Source organism: Pristis pectinata, chromosome 14, assembly GCF_009764475.1.
Source record: "Pristis pectinata isolate sPriPec2 chromosome 14, sPriPec2.1.pri, whole genome shotgun sequence".
NCBI classification, from domain to species: Eukaryota; Metazoa; Chordata; class Chondrichthyes; order Rhinopristiformes; family Pristidae; genus Pristis; species Pristis pectinata.
In genome coordinates, this window is record NC_067418.1 from 5,930,840 (window position 1) to 5,950,016 (window position 19,177).

Below are 19,177 nucleotides of genomic sequence, written 5' to 3' on the forward strand. Positions count from 1 at the left end.
GGATCCAGGGAGGCTTGGCTGTGTGGGTTCAGAATTGGCTTGCATGTAGAAAGCAGAGGGTTGTGGTGGAGGAGTGCATTCGGATTGGAGGCTGTGACTAGTTGTGTCCCACAAGGGATCTGTTCTGGGCCTCTATTATTCGTGATATTATTAATGACTTGGATGAGGGGGTGGAAGGCTGGGTAGCAAGTTGCAGACGATACAAGGTCAGTGGTTTTGTGGATAGTGTGGAGGGCTGTTGAAGCTTACAGAGGGATATTGATTAGGATGCAGAGCTGGGCTGAGAAGTGGCAGATGGAGTTCAATCTGAGAAGTGTGAGGTGGTACACTTTGGAAGGACAACTCCAAGGCAGAGTACAAGGTTAATGGCAGGATTTTGGGCATTGTGGAGGAGCAGAGGAATCTGGAGGTTTATATCCACAGCATCACTGAAAGTTGCCTCACAGGTGGATAGGGTAGTTAATAAAGCTTATGGATGTTAGCATTCATAAGTCGTGGAACGAGTTTAAGAGCTGCAAAGTAATGATGCAGCTTTACAAAACTCTGGTTAGACCACACTTAGAGTATTATGTCCAATTTTCTGGTCGCCTCATTATAGGAAGGATGTGGAAGCGTTGGAGAGGGTGCAGAGGAGATTTACCAGGATGCTGCCTGGATTGGAGAGTTTGGATTATGAGGAGAGACTAAGGGAGCTAGGGCTTTAGTCATTGGAGAGAAGGAGGATGAGGGGAGACATGACAAAGGTGTACAAGATATTAAGAGGAATAGATAGAGTGGACAGCCAGCACCTCTTTCCCAGGACACCAATACAAGAGGGCATGGCTTTAAGGTAATGGGTGGGAAGTTCAAGGAGATGTTAGAGGGAGGTTTTTCACCAGAGTTGGTTGGGGCATGAATGCGCTGCCTGGGGCGGTGGTGGAGGCTGATATGTTGGTCAAGTTCAAGAGATTGTTAGATAAGCATATGGAGAATTTAAACCTAGAGGGATATGTGGGAAGAAGGGGTTAGATAGTCTCAGCAGTAGTTAGAAGGTCGGCACAACATAGTGGGCCGAAGGGCCTGTATTGTGCTGTATTTCTGTGTGGATCATGTTCAGGCAGAAGGTATTTGGTTTAATTTGGCATCATGTTCAGCACGGATATAATGGGCCGAAGGGCCTGTTCCTGTGCTGTACTGTTCTTTCTGTAAGGTTTTGTCCAGTCAGAAGGACAACTTATGCGAGGGCTGCTCAAAGCCTTCAGCCAAAGTCCAGTCCCCATTGCAAGATGCCAACCAACAGGCAAGGGAATTAAGGCCATCTATCGAGCTAGAAAGACCCATTTTCCACCTCTTTTTTTTCCCCCACCCCCACAGCCACTATTGCCCTAGTCAACTAAAGGGCCTTCAGAATATCTAAGGCATGAAAAACCTGTCAGGATCTTACAGACTCGTGTCTCGGGAGCTGTGCAGTAGAGTCACTGATTGTCATAGTGTCCTCGCTGTTTCTCTTCTGTAATTGTATGAAAATGTGACATTCAATGTGGCAGTGTTGCCATGACATTTGGCAATAATAGTGTTCATGTTATTTAACACTGTTTACCAGGGATTGCTTTTAAGCAGCATTAAAATTAAATTGCTGTGAAATTAATGATAACAGAATCAATTGTATTCAATCAGCTGGTAATTGAATAGGCCGCTGTGGGAGGAGAATTGGTTTACATACAGTATGTCTGTTGTATGACTGATCTTTCGCTCTGGGAAGTGGGGTTGATGTCGTGTGGGACATACACCCACTACCTCTGCCTGGGATGGATGCCAAGACTGGTATCATCAGTCTCCACCTAGTTCTTGGCAAAATTGTTGAGCGAAACGCAAGTCACGAGTCTATTTATAGAATCATAGAACAGTACAGGCCCTTTGGCCCACAATGGCAAGGTCTATTTCATAGAACCTTATAAGAATAAAGGAGGTCACTCAGCCCATTGAGCTTATGAACATAGAACAGTACAGTACTGGACAGGCCATTCGGCCCACAATGTTGTGCCGATCTTGATGCCAACTTATACCAACTGTTCTCCTGTGAATCATCCGTATCCCTCCATTCCCTTGATATTCATGTGTCTATCTAAAAGCCTCTTAAACTCCACCAAACTGTCTGCTTCCACTACTAGCCCCCGGTAACCCATTCCAGACACCTACCACTCTCTGCGTTTTAAAAAAACCTTGCCCCTCACGTCACCTTTAAACTTTCTCCCCTCTAACCTTAAAAGCACGTTGATATACAAGAGACTGCGGATGCTGGAATCTGAAGCAACAAACAGGGTGCTGGAGGAACTCAGCGGGTTGAGCAGCATCTGTGGTGGGGGAAGGAATTGTTGATGTCGCTAATTCCTTTCCTCTCACAGAAGCTGCTCGACCCGTTGAATTCCTCCCGCAACCTGTTTGTTGCTTAAAAGCACGTCCTCTGGTGTTTGACATTTCTACCCTGGGGAAAAGATTCTGACTGTCTACCCTATCTATGCCTCTCATAATTTTAAAAACCTCCATCAGGTCTCCCCTCAGCCTCCGACGCTCCAGGGAGAACAACCCGAGTTTGTCCAACATTTCCTTTTAGCTCATGCCCTCTAATCCAGGCAGCATTCTGGTAAGTCTCTTCTGCACCCTTCCCACTGCCTCCACCCTTGTGCCTGCTCTTTCATAGTATCCAGGGGAGTGGGTCCCACTCCCGTCTATACTAGCCCTGTTGAAGATTGCTTTTCATGCATATACCCAGCTTGCATTTTCCATACGACCTTTTTAATGCAGCACAATGTCCCAAGTTGCCCCACGGGACAGAATTTTAGACCAAATGGTCTGCAGGAGCTATTAGGAAAGTGTTGACTTAAGGTGTGGGTTTCAAGGGAATGAAGTTGGGAGAGGCAGAAACATTTAGAGAGAATTCTAGTGCTTGGCTCCTGTACTGGTGTCTATATTTATCTACCTCCTCTTCATTGCCACCATTGGGTGACACAGTTGGTAGAGCAGCTGTCTCGCAGCACCAGAGATTCGGGTTCAGTCCTGACGTCTGGTGCTGCTTGTGTCGAGTTTGCACGTTCTCCCTGTGCAGACACATCCCTTTGTTTTGATTTCTCTCTCAACCCCCCACCCCTTAACTTATCAATCATACTGCTCCCTGAACAGCAGAATCACCCTGGCAACCCTGCTCTTGGCCTACTGGAGATCTTCTCTTTGTCCCATCCCTCTCCCAGTTTCTCGGCAACTTAAAAGCCAACTTGTCTTCTCACTTTCCCAGTTCTGATGGAGAATCTCTGATCTGAAATGTTAACCACTTCTCCTTCCACACAACCTGTTTTGTATTGAACGGTTTGAAGTGAAGTTCCGGATATGAGCACCAATTTTTCTCAGCCATGTTGTCCCTGTGCACTTGTCCTCGTCCTCTGGCTGATTCTCCAAGGATGCAAGGACTTAGAGAAGATGTCAAGGAAAGTCACCAGGTTCAAACTGGGCAAAAGGTGGACTTCAGTTCTGTGGAGAGATTGGAGATGCTGTGGTTCTTGCTGAAGGAGCGAAGGTCAAGGAAGATTTCACAGCAGACTTCAAAACTAGAGTCCCAGTCGAGTTTATTGTCATCTGCACAAGTCCATGTGTGCACCGGTGCAGTGAAAAACTTACTTGCAGCAGCATCACAGGCACATAGCATCAGATAAGCAGCATTCACAAGAAAAACATGAATTATACGCAATTTTTACAAGAAAGAACACATAGTTTTAAAAATAAGTCCATTTTAGTGCAAAGTGATCAAAGTGGTCATAGTGTTGCTAAACTGTAGTGATTAGGGTTTTGCAGGTTGGTTCAAGAACTGAAAGGTTGAAGGGAAGTAGCTGTTCCTGAACCTGGTGGTGTGGGACTTCAGGCTTCTGTACCTCCTGCCCGATGGTAGCTGCGAGAAGATGGCACGGCCCGGATGGTGGGGATCTTTGATGATGGATGTTGCCTTCTTGAGGCAGTGCCTCCTGTAGATACTACCGATGGTGGGGAGGGATATGTGCCCGTGATGTATTGGCTGATAGTATAAAGTGAGAAAGCTCAGCAATGAAGAGGACACCAATTTGCAATGAACCAGAAAGGAGACTAGTTTTTTTTTAAACTGCACCCAGTTGCCGTGATGTGGAACTTTGCTGCCTGAATGTGGAAGCAGACTCAATAGGAACATCCAAAAGGGAAACGGATAAATACTTTGGAGTGGGTGGGGAATAGAATTTTGTGGGGCTGTCAGCATAGATCAAGGAGGTGACCTCAAATAGAGTGTCCAAGTGCAATGGGCTGACCAGCTTCCCTCTGTGTTGAATGACATCGTGAGTACAATGCGTTCTGCAGATTTGCCATTGCTTGCTTTTACCTTATTGTCCAAGATGCATGTCGTTAAGCTGGGAAGGGAGCAAATAAAGGGTTTAGGAGAATGTTACCAGGACTGGAGGGCTTAAGTTATAAGGAGAGGCTGGGACTTTTTTTTCCCCAGAAGCGCAGGAGGTTGAGGGGTCACCTGATAGAGGTTTATAAGATCCTGAGGGGCAGAGATAAGGTGAATGGCCAGAGTCTTTTTTTTCCCAGGGTAGGGGAGTCTAAAGCTAGAGGATGTGGATTTAAAGTGAGAATGGGAAGATATAAAAGGGGCAAGTTTTTTCCACATGGAGGGTGGTGGGTTTATTGGAACGAGCTGCCAGAGGAAGTGGTTGAGGCAGGTCATTAACGACATTTAAAAGACATTTGGGCAGGTACATGAGGAGGAAAGAGGGATAGCTTGGATGGGGCACCTTGGATGGCATGGACCAGTTGGGCTGAAGGGCCTGTTTCTGTGCTGTATGACTCTATGAAATTCATTCCCATTCGATCTGTGTGCATGGACTTTAATCTGCAGGCGCTCAACACTCAGACAGAAAGATTAGTGATCTGCATTTTAAAATATACAGGGAAGAAGACTTGGAGAATATTGGGGTGTTTGTCACAATACATCACTCTTTCCCTGAACTGCATATCTGTGTAAGAAGTGGAGGTGGGAGGCTGTGAAGAGAGGAGGGGGAAAAGCTGCTGATTAGTCCATTGGGAATTGAATTCTATCCAGTGAGTGGCCAGCAATGTTACGAAGACTCCTTGAGTTAGCGTTGCCTTGGCAACTGCGACGTCGCTCTGAATGGAAGATGATCAGTGAAATTTCGCAAGGCTAATTTTAGTATCGCTTATTCATATTGTCATGTCTCGGAGAGGTCACAGAGCATGTGTCTGAGGAAGAACAGATGAACATAATACTGAGGTTTTACTACATTATAAGGCCCAATATAAATGCAGGTTGATGTTTGTTAAAAGTCAAAGTCGAGTTTATTGTCTTATGCAGAAGTACAATGAAAAGCTTGCTTACAGCAGCATCACAGGCGCATAGCATCAGATAAGCAGCATTTACAAGAGAAACATAAGTTATACACATTTTTTACAAGAAAGCACTGCTGGCAGAGGTGGTGAAGGCAGATACATTAGGGACATTTAAGAGACTCTTAGATAGACACATGAATGATAGAGAAATGGAGGGCTATGTGGGAGGGAAGGGTTAGGTAGATCTTAGAGCAGGATAAAATGTCGGCACAGCATCGTGGGCTGAAGGGCCTGTATTGTGCTGTAATGTTTTATGTTCTAAAGAACACAGAACAAAAAAAAAAGTCTACTTTAGTGCAAAGTGATCAAAGTGGTCGTAGTGTTGCTAAACTGTAGTGATTAGAGTTGTGCCGGTTGAATGCAACTTGTATTAGTTCTGGAAAATAGGGAGTGAGGTGTATACAATCATGAGGGGTGTGGATAGGGTGAATGAGCTGACAGGAAGTGGTTGAGGCAGGCATAATAGGAACCTTTAAAAGGCATTTGGACAGGTTCATGGATAGGAAAGGTTTAGAGGGATATGGGCCAAAGGCGGGCAAATGGGACTAGCTTAGATGGGAATCCTGGTCAGCATGGACCACTTGGGCCGAAGGGCCTGCTTCTGTTCTGTATGACACTGCGAGCAGTAGGGAAAAGGTTAACTTATAGGAGAACACACTACAGTGTGCTGGATTATGTGAAGAGGGAGCTGAAATTCTAACATGGCAAATCTAACTTGGCTTTATACTTAGCTTTTGGTATTTTGAGACTGTACAATGCTCCATCACCAACCAGATTGATTGAGCTGTTTGCTCTGTAAACGTTCTGTGCTGATATTTGACGAAATTAATACAAATTGTGATGGCCTACATTTACATTGCGTCTTTTAATGAATTAAAACTTCATTGGAGCGTTGTTGAGTGATAGGATCCTGAGGGGCATCTAAGCTCGTCCCATTTGCCTGCATTTGTCCTATATCTGTTTAAACCTTTCCTATCCATGTACCTGTCCAAGTACCTTTTTCAAAGGTTGTTATTTTACCTTCCTCAACCACTTCCTTTGGCAGCTCATTCCATATACCGTCGAGAAACTTAATGATGAGCCACTTATGGAAATATTAAAGTAAAGTAGTGTAAGCACAGGCACGGTAGTGTAGCAGTTAGCTTAACATTATTGCAGCGCCAGCGACCTGGGTTCAGTTCCAGCTGCTGTCTGTAAGGAGTTTGTACATTCTCCCCGTGTCTGTGTGGGTTTCCTCCGGGTGCTCCGGTTTCCTCTCACATTCCAAAGACGTACGGGTTAGGAAGTTGTGCGCTGGAAGCATGGTGACACCTGCGGGCTGCCCCCAGAACACACTACACAAAAAGATGCGTCTCACCGTGTGTTTCATAGAACACTACAGCACAGTACAGGCCCTTCGGCCCACAATGTTGTGCCGGCTCTAAGATCTAGCTAACCCTTCCCTCCCACATAGTCCCCCATTTTTCTAATATTCATTTCTATCATCCATTCTAACATTCTATCGATGTACATGTGACTAATAAAGATATCTTATGGAGGGGAGAGAGAGGGATGGAACTTGGCAGCTCCTTTGGAACAATTAAAACTGGGGATACAGGAGAGCTCAGAACAGAAGAGAACAGAGGTACCGGAGACTCTCAGAGGTGGAGGGAGATGCTGAAATGGAGGTTCGAGGCCAGGGAAGGAACTGCAAACCTTGGTGGACAATGGCCTTTGTCTTCCTCTTGTATAATGGGAGGATGTGCCTGCTCATCTGGCATTGGATGTCACGCAAATATTGCGGCGAATCAGGGGCAACGATGAGACAGAGGCGACTGCTGTCAGTGTTTGTTAACAGGAATGACTTTTGTGTTGCTGAGATTGAGAATGAGCTGTTTGTCTGAAGGCTGCTTGTGGGCTGAATCACTTGGAATTGGGTTACAAAGCAACCCCCCCCCCCCCCCCCCCGTCAACTCCAGCTGAGAGGCAGGAGGGATACGGCGATACAGAGAGGGAGGAAAGGAAGAACCAATCCCGCAACTAAACTGACCAGATGTACAGTGGAAGGTCGGAGAAAAGGCTACAAGTCCAGTAACAGAGGGAACTGTCCTTCCTAGGTCTCTGGCCTGAGCACCGAGCTCACGGGGGCAGGCGTACTGGGACTGGGGGTCTCGTACTCATCGCCTCTGACGCCTCGAACATCAGCCATGCCTGCAACGGCAAGTGTGGTCATCAGGTAGGGGCGGGGAGCAGCTTGCGAGAGCTTGGGGAAAGCACAACTGTGGGTAATGACTCAGGTGTGGAGAGAGCTTGAAAGGGTAGATTGTGGGGAGAGGATGAGGGTTACAAAGGATCTTGGGGGGGGGGGGGGGGGGGGGGGGGGGGGCGTGTGGTGGATGCAGTGGAACCAGAAAGAGCAGTAGTTTTACCACCTCATACATAGGATCTGGGGAAGGTCAATGTTTATAACCCATGGCTAATTACCCCAGAACTGAGTGGCTTGCTGGCAATTAAGAGTTAACCACATAGGGTGGGTCTGGAGGCATTAATAGACCAAAGTGGGTAAGGACGGCTGGTCTCTTTTCTTGAAGTCAATTGGTGGGGGGGGAATCTGGTTGCAGTTTAGAATTTCCTGTTGGGGCTCCACAGACGGGATGCAGGGAGGATGTTTTCCATCCCCGGTCTAGAAGGAGGGGCACTACCTCGGCAAGAGATTTGGGTATTGGTTCATTATTGTCACTTGTACTGAGGTACAGTGAAAAACTTGTCTTGCATACCGTTCGTACAGGTCAATTCATTACACAGTGCAGTTACATTGAGTTAGTACAGAGTGCATTGAGGTAGTACAGGTAAAAACAATAACAGTACAGAGTACAGTGTCACAGCTACAGAGAAAGTGCAGTGCAGGTAGACAATAAGGTGTAAGGTCACAACAAGGTAGATCGTGAGGTCAGAATCCATCTCATCGTATGAGGGAACCGTTCAATAGTCTTATCACAGTGGGGTAGAAGCTGTCCTCGAGCCTGGTGGTATGTGCCCTCGGGATCCTGTATCTTCTACTGGATGGGAGAGGAGAGGGAATGACCTGGGTGGGTGGGGTCTTTGATTATGCTGGCTGCTTCACCAAGACAACGAGAGGTAAAGACAAGGAGGGCAGGCTGGTTTCCGTGATGCGCTGGGCTGTGTCCACAACTCTCTGCAGTTTCTTGCGGTCCTGGGCAGGAGGACTGAGATGAAGAGAAATTTCTTCACTCAGAGGATGGTGAACCTGTGGAACTCTCTACCATAGAGAGGTGTAGGGGCCAAGTCACTGTGAATATATTTAAGAAGGATGTAGATTTCTACAGAACCAAAGAACTGCGGATGTTGGAATCTAGATGAAAGATACGCTGGAGGAACTCAGCAGGCCGGGCAGCATCCGCGGAGAAAAGCAGGCGGTCAACTTTTCTGGTCAGGACCCTTCCTCAGGACTGAAGATAGGAAAAGGGGAAGCCCAATATATAGGGAGGGAAAAGCAGAGCAGTGATAGGTGGACAGAAGAAGGGAGGCGGGGTGGGCACAGGGTGGTGATAGGTAGATGCAGGTAAGAGATAGTGATGGGCAGGTGTGGGGGAGGAGGGGAGAGCAGATCCACCTGGGGACGGGTCAAAGGTAAGGAGAGAAAAAAAGGGGGTTAGAAAAGAGAGAGAGCAAGCCTGGGAAAGGGAAGAAGAGGGAAGGTGAGTGGATTACTTAAAGTGGGAGAATTCAGTGTTCGTGCAGGTAGACTTCTAGATGTACAGAGTTTCAAGTGGCACAGCCAGTAGCGTCACCACCTCACAGCCCCGGAGACCCGGGTTCGATCCCGACCTCGGGCGCTGTCTGTGTGCGGAATTTGCATGTTCTCCCTGTGGCCGAGTAGGTTTCCCCACCCCGGGTGCACCGGTTTCTTCCCGCATCCCAAAGGTGTGCGGGCTCGGTAGGTTAATTGGGCCGCTGTAAATTGTCCGTAGCGTGTGGGTGAGGGGCAGAACGCGGGAGGAGTTGACGAGAATGTGGGGAGATTAAAAAGAAAATGAGGATTAATGTGGGACTGGTGTAAACGGGTGGTGAAGGGTCACCACAGACTCATTGGCCAAAGGGCTTGTCTCTGTGCTGTAGCTCTCTATAACTCCACGAATGGCAGATTCGAGGACCTACTTTCTCTGTTGGGTGAGGTTTTGCAATGATCTTGATGTTTTTGTGGTCACATTCTGATATGGCTTTGTATTCTAAAATCCCAGATTTTTTTCTAATTGCTTGAATTTAAGCTTCCACGCTGTGGTGGTGAGATTTGAACTTGTGTCCTCGATCAACAGTCTTTGGATGTAGGGTAATGTGACAGTGGATGACACTGGGACAATGAACACGTCTGTTTCTCCATGACTGCTATCTGTAACATGAATGGAGGATTGTGAATTTTGAACGATTTAGAACATAGAACACTACAGTACATGCCCTTCGGCCCACAATGTTGTGCTGACATTTTATCTCAATATGACAGCTTTAATTTAAGGATAGAGTGATATAGAGATAGAGGTCCTTTGGCCCATCGAGTCCGCGCTGACCATCAACCACTGATTTACACCAATCCTGCGTTAATTCCACGTTTTTTATTCCCCCCAGACTCTACCACTCACCCACACACTGGGGGCAATTTACAGCAGTCACCGACCAGCATTCCTTTGGGATGTGGGAGGAAACCGGAGCACCTAGGGGAAACGTGCGCAGTCACGGGGAGAACGCGCAAACTCCACAAAGACAGCGCCCGACGTCAGGGTCGAACTGGGGTCTCTGCCTCCGTGAGACAGTGGCACCCCTGTGTGTCATCAGCTGGGAGTCCTGTGCAAGGTTCCTGATGCAACCTGTTATGACCAGTACTTCACCTGATTGGATAAACCGGCTGACAGACTTAGGTTCACAGAAAAGGCTGTAGGGATCTTGAACTCTGTCCGCATGGAAGATAGTTGAAGCTTTCAAAATAGAATGATAAATATTTATTAAACAGTAATATCAAAGGATATGGAGTTGGGTTGAGGTACAGATGCAGATAAGGTGATCTTGTAGAATCTCACAGCTGAATAACCTCCTCTTGTTCTGTGAATGTAGCTTCCTGAATATCCCTGTCTGGCTATAGATATCTTTCATGTACAGAACATTGTTCCGGAACTATCCCAATGAAGATTGATTGTGCAGTCTTTTCAGCCCTGTAGGCGTTTGGTTAAGGAGATGTGAAGAAATGCCCTTTTGAAATTCACAAGACTTTCTGCAGTTATCAGGGAAGTGAAGTATGTCAGGATTGTCAGCAATTTCACTGCACATCCCACATGATTCCCAATGTCGGAGCAAGTGGCCGGGATTAGCAGGTCTTGAGATAGTGCTGTTGTCATTCCAATGACCATGTGTGTTGCCTCGCTATTAAACAGGTGGTCTCTCCTAAGGACCATTTGTACATGACACGACTAATGTATGCATGCTGTCCTGAAAATGTTCCCTTTATCTTTCGCTGATCTTGTACCTTAATCGGCCACAGGAACATGAAGTGAGCTTGAGCTAACTGGGAGATAAAGGTTAATGCCTGATTACATATTGGTTTCTTTGCTGAGGGGTTAAAGAAAGAATTTGCATTTCCCGACCCCTTTTTATGACCTTTACAACCAGTTATTAAAGCCACATTGTAATGTGAGAAGCAAGGCAGCCAGTTTCAGCACAGCAAGCTCCCACAAACAATAGTAAATGACTAGAGAAATAAAGGCCTGCAGATGCTGGAATCTAGACGAAAAACACGACGATGCTGGAGGAACTCAGCAGGCCAGGCAGCATCCGTGGAGAAAAGCAGGCGGTCAACGTTTCGGGTCAGGATGCTGCCTGGCCTGCTGAGTTCCTCCAGCATCATCACGTTTTTCATGGTAAATGATTCATTCTTATGTGGGAAATTTGGGCAGAGAAGTGGCAGATGGACAAAGTGTGAGGCATTACATTTTGGGAGGTCAAATGCAAGAGGAAAGTATGCAGTAAATGACAGGACCGTTAAGAGCATTGATGTACACAGGGATCTTGGGGTCCATAGCTCCCTGAAAGTGACAACACAAGAGGATAGGGTGGTAAAGATGATGCACGGCATGCTTGCCTTCATCAGACAGGGCGTTGAGTATAAAAGTTGGGAAGTCATATTACAGCAGTATCAAACTTTGGTTAGGCCACATTTGGAGTATTGAGTGCAGTTCTTCATTACAGGAAGGATGTGGAGGCTTTGGAGAGGGTACGGAAGAGGTTCACCAGGATGTTGCCTGGATTGGAGAGTATTAGCTACAAGGAGAGGTTGGACTTGGATTGTTTTCTCTGGAGCATCGGAGGCTGAGGGGAGACACGAAAGAAGTGTATAAAAAAATTATAAGAGGCATAAATAGAATGGAACATCAGAATCTTTTTCCCAGAATGGAAATGTTCAAATACTGGAGGACATGGGTTGAAGATGAGAGGGGGAAAGTTTAAAGGAGATGTACAAGGTGAGTTTTTATTTACACAGAGTGGTGGGTGCCTGGAACATGCTGTCAGTGGAGATGGTGGGAGCAGATATGGTAGCTGAGAGGCTTTTGGATGGGCAGATGGGATTAGTTTGAACCGGCTTCGAGGCCGGCATAGATGTCGTGGGCCGAAGGGCCTATTCCTGTGCTGTACTGTTCCATGTGATACGCAGTGAGGGGTGAATGTTGGCCAAGTCACCAGGGGGCACTCCCCCTGCTGGTGGGGAGTGGGGCCTTTTTTGATATTCGCCTTGTTCCATCTGAGTGACAGTGCAGTATCCCCTCAGTACGGCGCTGGGTTCTGCGCGGAAGTGAGCCTCGGCTGCCTCTGCCGCTGAAGGAGGAATTTCGGGGGCCTCTGTGAACAAAGAGGAGATTGTATCCTGACCTGGTTGGATGTCATTGTCAGGCAGTGAGCTCAGTCAGACCCTGAGCTGTGTGGCAGTCGCTCAGTTACTTCGGGGGAAAGAAAACATCAACAAATGCTTTGTTTCAGACTGAAAAGAGCTTTGTTCACTCAGATGGGTCTTGACATAGAATGATAGCGATCACTTGTCGCTGTGGCTTTCAGTAACATGGATCTCCAGTGAGCTCACTGTCATAAAAAACTAACAAAAGAAAACCATGTCTGTTTGTCTCTGACTCCAGTGGTATTGGTTTATTATTGTCACTTGTACTGAGGTACAGTGAAAAACTTGTCTTGCATACTGATCATACAGGTCAATTCATTACACAGTGCAGTTACATTGATGTAGTACAGGTAAAAACAATAACAGTACAGAGTAAAGTGTCACAGCTACAGAGAAAGTGCAGTGTAATAAGGTGCAAGGTCCCAACAAGGTAGATTGTGAGGTCATAGCCATCTCATTGTATAAGGGAACCATTCAATAGTCTTATCACAGTGGGATAGAAGCTGTCCTTGATCCTGGTGGTACGTGCCCTCAGGCTCCTGTTTCTTCTACCTGATGGAAGAGGAGAGAAGAGAGAGTGACCCGGGTGGGTGGGGTCTTTGATTATGCTGGCTGCTTCACCAAGACGACAAGAGTCCAAGGAGGGGAGGCTGGTGTCCGTGATGCACTGGGCTGTGTCCACAACTCTCTGCAGTTTCTTGCAGTCCTGGGCAGAGCAGTTGCCATACCAAGCTGTGATACATCCAGATAGGATGCTTTCTGTGGTGCATCGGTAAAAGTTAGTGAGAGTCAAAGGGGACAAACCAAATTTCTTTAGCCTCCTGAGGAAGTAGAGGCGCTGGTGAGCTTTCTTGGCTGTGGCATCTACGTGATTTGACCAGGACAGGCTGTTGGTGATGTTCACATCCAGGAACTTGAAGCTCTCAACCCTCTCGACCTCAGCACCATTGATGTAGACAGGTGCATGGACACCGCCCCCTTTCCTGAAGTCAATGACCAGCTCTTTTATTTTGTTGACATTGAGGGAAAGGTTGTTGTCATGACACCATTCCACTAAGCTCTCTATCCTTCCATGGATAAGGGCCAAATGGGACTAGCTTAGATGGGCAATTTGGTCGGCATGGACCAGTTGGGCCGAAGGGCCTGTTTCCGTGCTGTGTGAGCTTGGCCACAAATTGTGGGCAGGGCCAGAATTTATTGCCCATCCCTAATTGCCCTCGAAGGTAGTGGTGAGCTGCCGCCTTGAACCGCTGCAGTACGCGTGGTGAAGGTGCTCCTGTTGTTCAAACGGCAGATAAAAGTAGACTGGTTTACTGGGTCTGACGTCCTGCACAAGCTAGACTGGGTGAGTAAGGCAGAGTCCTGTCCCAGAGGGACATTGGTGAATCAGAAGGGGTCATGTAACAACGTAGTGGTCTCATTATCACAATAATTGGAATTGGTTTATTATTGCTACGTATAAGATGGGATATCTTTTATTCGTCACATGTACATCGAAACACACAGTGAAATGCATCTTTTTGCATAGAGTGTTCTGGGGACAGCCCGCAAGTGTCGCCACGCTTCCGGCGCCAACATAGCACGCCCACAACTTCCTAACCCGTATGTCTTTGGAATGTGGGAGGAAACCGGAGCACCCGGAGGAAACCCACGCAGACACAGAGAGAATGTACAAACTCCTTACAGCGGCAGGAATTGAACCCAGGTCGCTGGCACTGTAATAGCGTTATGCTAACCACTACACTACCGTGCCTGGCTATCTGCCTGGATGATCTGTCTGGATGGCATGCAAAACTGTACTTCGGTACATGTGACAACAGTAAACCAATTTACCAATTTTCTTCTCCCAGAAGGTCCTGAATCTTTGGAACCCTTTTCCTCTAAGGGCAGTGGAAGCAGAGACCGAGTATATTTAAGGCCAAGGTTGGGATGTTAGTTGGGCCCTTTATGGGCCAAAGGGTGAAAGGTCATGTGGATAGACAGGAATATGGTGTTTATAATGAGATCAGTCACGATCTCATTAAGTAATGGGGCAGAATTAAAGGGTGGAATGGCCTACTCCTGCTCCTAATTCTTGCGTTAGTGAACCTTCTCTGAACTGCCTGTGAAGTAAGTATTTAAATAAGGAGACCAAAGCTGGACAGTGTTCAACAAGAATTTCCTAATTTTTATTGCAACTGGATAGAGTACTGACTTAGCAGTAACTACAGCATGGCTGAGGGTTTCATTGGCAGGCGAGGTGGTGGTGGAGTCAGGGTCATCTTATGGAGGTGGAGCTGGGTGTGATGCAACTTCCTGGACCAAAGGTCACCTTGATCAAAGGCTGCGAACAGTTCGGTTCGGTTTGATCACAATTCTCAGAGAGACTGGTGCAGGATAAGCAAAAGGCGGTCAAAACACTCAGCGTCGGAGAGCTGCTTAGTAGCATCCAGGTGAAGTTCAGGTTAAGTCAAGTCGAGCTTATTGTCCTATGCACAAGTAGAACATAGGACAGTACAGCACAACACAGGCCCTTCAGCCCACAATGCTGTGCCGACCTTTAAACCTCACCTAAGACTCTCTAACCCCTTTCTCCCACATGTCCCTCTATTTTAAATTCCTCCATATGCTTATCTAGTAATCTCTTGAATTTGACCAATGTACCTGCCTCCACCACCACCCCAGGCAGCGCATTCCATGCCCCAACCACTCTCTGGGTAAAAAACCTTCCTCTGATATCTCCCTTGAACTTCCCACCCATTACTTTAAAGCCACGCCCTCTTGTATTGATCATTGGTGCCCTGGGAAAGAGGTGCTGGCTGTCCACTCTATCTATTCCTCTTAATATTTTGTACACCTCTATCATGTCTCCTCTCATCCTCCTTCTCTCCTAAGAGTAAAGCCCTAGCTCCCTTAGTCTCTCCTTATAATGCATACTCTCCAAACCAGGCAGCATCCTGGTAAATCTCCTGGTACGGTGAGGTACAGGTACAATGAAAAGCTTGCTTGCAGCAGTCTCTCCTTGACTCTCTTGTCTGCTCGTCCCTCCTCACCCACATGCCTGTGATGCTGCTGTAAGTAAGTTTTTCATTGCACTGTGCGTCGCGTACATATGCATATGACAATAAACTGGACTTTGACCTGTTCCTGTTGAGCAGTCCACCCAATTTGTTGAGGTCCAACATCCCCAGGAACCATCTCTCCAGCCAAGTGTTCATCCTCCTGCCACTCAGCTAATGCATCCAGGCATGTATCCCTGCAACCGCGCTCCTGCCCCTACACCACCTCCCTCACTGCCATCCGGGGCCCGAAACAATCCTTCCAGGTGAGGCAGCGCTTTACACGTGAATCCATCGGTGTCATTGTTCACTTCCGGTGCTGCCTCCTCCACATCCGTGAGACCCGACGCAGATTAGGGGACCGCTTCGTCGAGCACCTTCGCTCTTGTGAAGTCTCTTGCGGCAGCATCACAGTGATGTATGAACCTGTAATTGTAGGAAAACCTGAGCGATAAATATCCAGGGATTCTCAACGGTTCACTCGACATGGCGCATTAAGAGTATGATGGAGCATTGTCATTACATCAAGCTCCCTCTGACCCTGAGGCGGTGATGGGATGCCCTCCATGTGAAAGCCTCCAGTGCACCTGAGGCCATGTCTTCTAATGCTGGATAACTGGGGAGGATTGTAACATGAGCTCTATGGAGGTTAATGGGGTGTAATGGTGGAGAGTTTAATCTAGTTTCCCTACCAGCTGCCTGCACCATCTGCTCTTTCTGATGACTAACCATTACCCGACCCTTTTGTAAACTGATACGTCTCCTGTGGTTGCTCGATAGCCACTGAAACCGGCGATGTGTTCGCAGTGTGAGGTGCTGTCGGCTGTTTTCCAATGTTTCGGTATGTAGCTCACACTAGCTGTGCCGTCCGTGGGCTGGATGCGTTAGCTGAGTGGCAGGAGGATGAACACTAGGTTGGAGAAACGGTTCCTGGGGATGTTGGGCCTCAACAAACCGAGTGGACTGCTCAACAGGAACAGGTCAAAGTCGAGTTTATTGTCAGATGCACAAGTACATGTACACACAGGTGCAATGAAAAACTTACTTGCAGCAGCATCACAGGCACATAGCATCAGATAAGCAGCATTCACATGAAAACCATAAATTGCACACAATTTTTACAAGAAAGAATGTCAACTGAAACAAAAAAAAATCTAATTTTTAGTGCAAAGTGGTCATCGTGTTGCAAAACTACAGTGATTAGAAGTATGCTGGTCAGTTCAAGAACCGGATGTTTGGAGGGAAACCACTTGTTCTTGAATCTGGTGGTGTGGGACTTCAGTCCAGTGTCCTCCCAGGGAGGAGGGACTGGTGTCAGGTGGTCCCCTTGGGGAGGGCTGAAACTATTTTGGTGGTGGGGTGGGATCTGAGGGTGGAATCGGAAGGGAGAAAAGTCAAACAGGCAATAGAAGACTGGATGAAGGAGAAAACCGAGAAGAGCAGGTAGTAGTGCAGGGTGTTGATAAGGGTAACGATAACCAGAGTGTGACCTAAAGGGACAGAACTTGATGTTAAGAGAACACCAGCAGAGTCAGTCAGAAAAATGAGAAGACAAAATGAAAGGCTCTTTATCTGAATGCGTGCTGAATTTGTACTAAGATGGATGAGTTGATGATACAATGAGTAAAAATTGGTAATTGGTTTATTATTGTAAGATGTACCGAGGTACAGTGAAAAACTTTGTTTTGCATGCCATCCATACAGATCATTTCATCACATCAGTGCATTGAGGTAGCGCAAGGGAAAACAATACAGAATGCAGAATAAAGTGTTACAGTTACAGAGAAAGTGCAGTGCAGGCAGACAATAAGGTGCAAGGTCCTAACGAGACAGATTGTGAGGTCAAGATTCCGTCTTATTGTACTAGGGGACCGTTCAATTGTTTTGTAACAGTGGGACAGAAGCTGTCCTTGAGCCTGGTGGTACGTGCTTTCAGGCTTTTGTATCTTCTGCTCAATGGGAGATGGTAGAAGACAGAATGTCTGGGGTGGGTGGGGTCTTTGATTGTGTTGGCTGCTTTACTGAGGCAGCGAGAAGTAGACGGAGTCCATGGAGGGGAGGCTGGTTTCCATGATGTGCTGAGTTGTGTCCACAATTCTCTGCAATTTCTTGCGGTCCTGGGCAGAGCAATTGCCATACCAAGCAATGGTGCATCCAGATAGGATGCTTTCTGTGGTACATTGATAAAAATCAGTGAGGGTCGAAGGGAACATGCCAAATTTCTTTAGCCTCCTGAGGAAGTAGAGGTGCTGGTGTGATCTCTTGGCCAAGGTGTCTATGTGGTCGGACCAGGACAGGCTATTGGGTATGATCTGTTAACCATGACAGAATGTTGTTGGTACTGGTTTATTATTGTCATTTGTACAGTGAAAAGCTTGTCTTGCACACCGATCGTACAGGTCAATTCATTACACAGTACAGTTACATTGAGTTAGTACAGAGTGCATTGAGGTAGTACAAGTAAAAACAATAACAGTTGCTCGGTGATTAAGGCTGGAAACTGAATCTTTGGGGATATTTGACATTCCAGAAGGATAGGCAGAAGGTGGTGAAGAAGGCGTATGGCACGCTGGCCTTCATCGGACGGGGCATTGAGTACAGGAGCTGGGACGTGATGTTACAGCTGTACAAGATGTTGGTGAGACCACACTTGGAGTACTGTGCGCAGTTCTGATCGCCCAGCTATAGGAAAGATGTCATTAAGCAGGAGAGGGTGCAGAAAAGATTCACAATGTTGTTGCCGGGACTGGTGGGCCTGAGTTACAAGGAGAGACTGGAAAGGCTGGGACTTTTCCCAGAGTGAAGGAGGCTGAGGGCACACCTTATAGAGGTTTGTAAATTCATGATGGGCACAGGTAAGTTGGATTGTCAGAATAGATGGATGGTCGCAAACTTTTTCCTGGGGTAGGGGAATCTATAGCTAGAGGGGATAGGTTTAAGTGAGAGGGGAAAGGTTTAAAGGAGACCAGAGGGGTAACGTTTTCAGACAGAGGGTGGTGGGTATATGGAACAAGCTGCTAGGGGAAATGGTAGAGGCGAGTACAATTAATGTGCTTAAAAGAGATTTGGATGGGTAAATGGACAGGAGAGGTTTGGAGGGATATGGGCCAATGCAGGCAAATGGGACAAGCTCAGGTTGGCAACTTGGTTGGCATGGACGAGTCGGGCCGAATGGCCTGTTTCTGTGCTGTATTGCTCCATAAGTCTCTGGCACTCAAGGAAAGGAAGGTTGGATAACTGTTATTAAAGAGTGAAATCATTGCAGCGGGTGAGCAATGATAGTGGTTTAGAGTGCAGGAAGTAGAATGGGTATGGGTAGGAATACTCTGGGTAAGAAGTTGCTTGTGGGAGTAGCATACAGGCTCTTTCACACAAGGTATACTGTCGGACAAAATATAAAATCAAAAAACAATGGGAGGATTGTAAAAATACTGCACTAGTGATGGGTGGATCTAATCATTGTGCAGAGTAAACGAACCAAATTGTCCAGGGTTGCCTTGAGGATGAGTTTCCAGAGTAAAATGTGGAGAAGCCAAATAGGGAACAGACTATTTTAGATCTGGTATTGTGTAATGAGGCAAGTTTAAGTAATGATCTCATTTATAAAGAACCCTCAAGGCATGAGTGATCACAGGAAGGTTGAATTTCAAATTCATATAGGGGAGAAATGTGTGTCTGAAGCTAGTGCCCCTAACTTAAAGATATTTACAGTAAGAGGCTAATGCAGCACGGTAGTGCAGTGGTTAGCGTAACGCTATTACAGCGCCAGCGACCTGGGTTCAATTCCAGCCACTGTCTG

At 46.9% G+C, this 19,177-nt stretch overlaps 1 protein-coding gene across 4 annotated transcripts in view; it reads left to right on the forward strand.

The window, feature by feature from the left end:
• Positions 1-19,177, forward strand: part of mapk8ip1b (mitogen-activated protein kinase 8 interacting protein 1b) — a 198,029-nt gene that overhangs the window by 31,603 nt on the left and 147,249 nt on the right. Inside the window, exon 1 of one of the 4 annotated variants that reach the window (XM_052028807.1) lies at positions 7,420-7,621. The exons of 2 other annotated variants lie outside the window; for them this stretch is intronic. In XM_052028807.1, the coding sequence (XP_051884767.1) occupies positions 7,593-7,621 (29 nt within the window). In that variant the 5' untranslated portion in view covers positions 7,420-7,592. Of the gene's footprint in view, positions 1-7,419; positions 7,622-8,715; positions 8,836-19,177 lie in introns of those variants that run through there. One more of the 4 variants, XM_052028809.1, reaches the window with a different exon arrangement.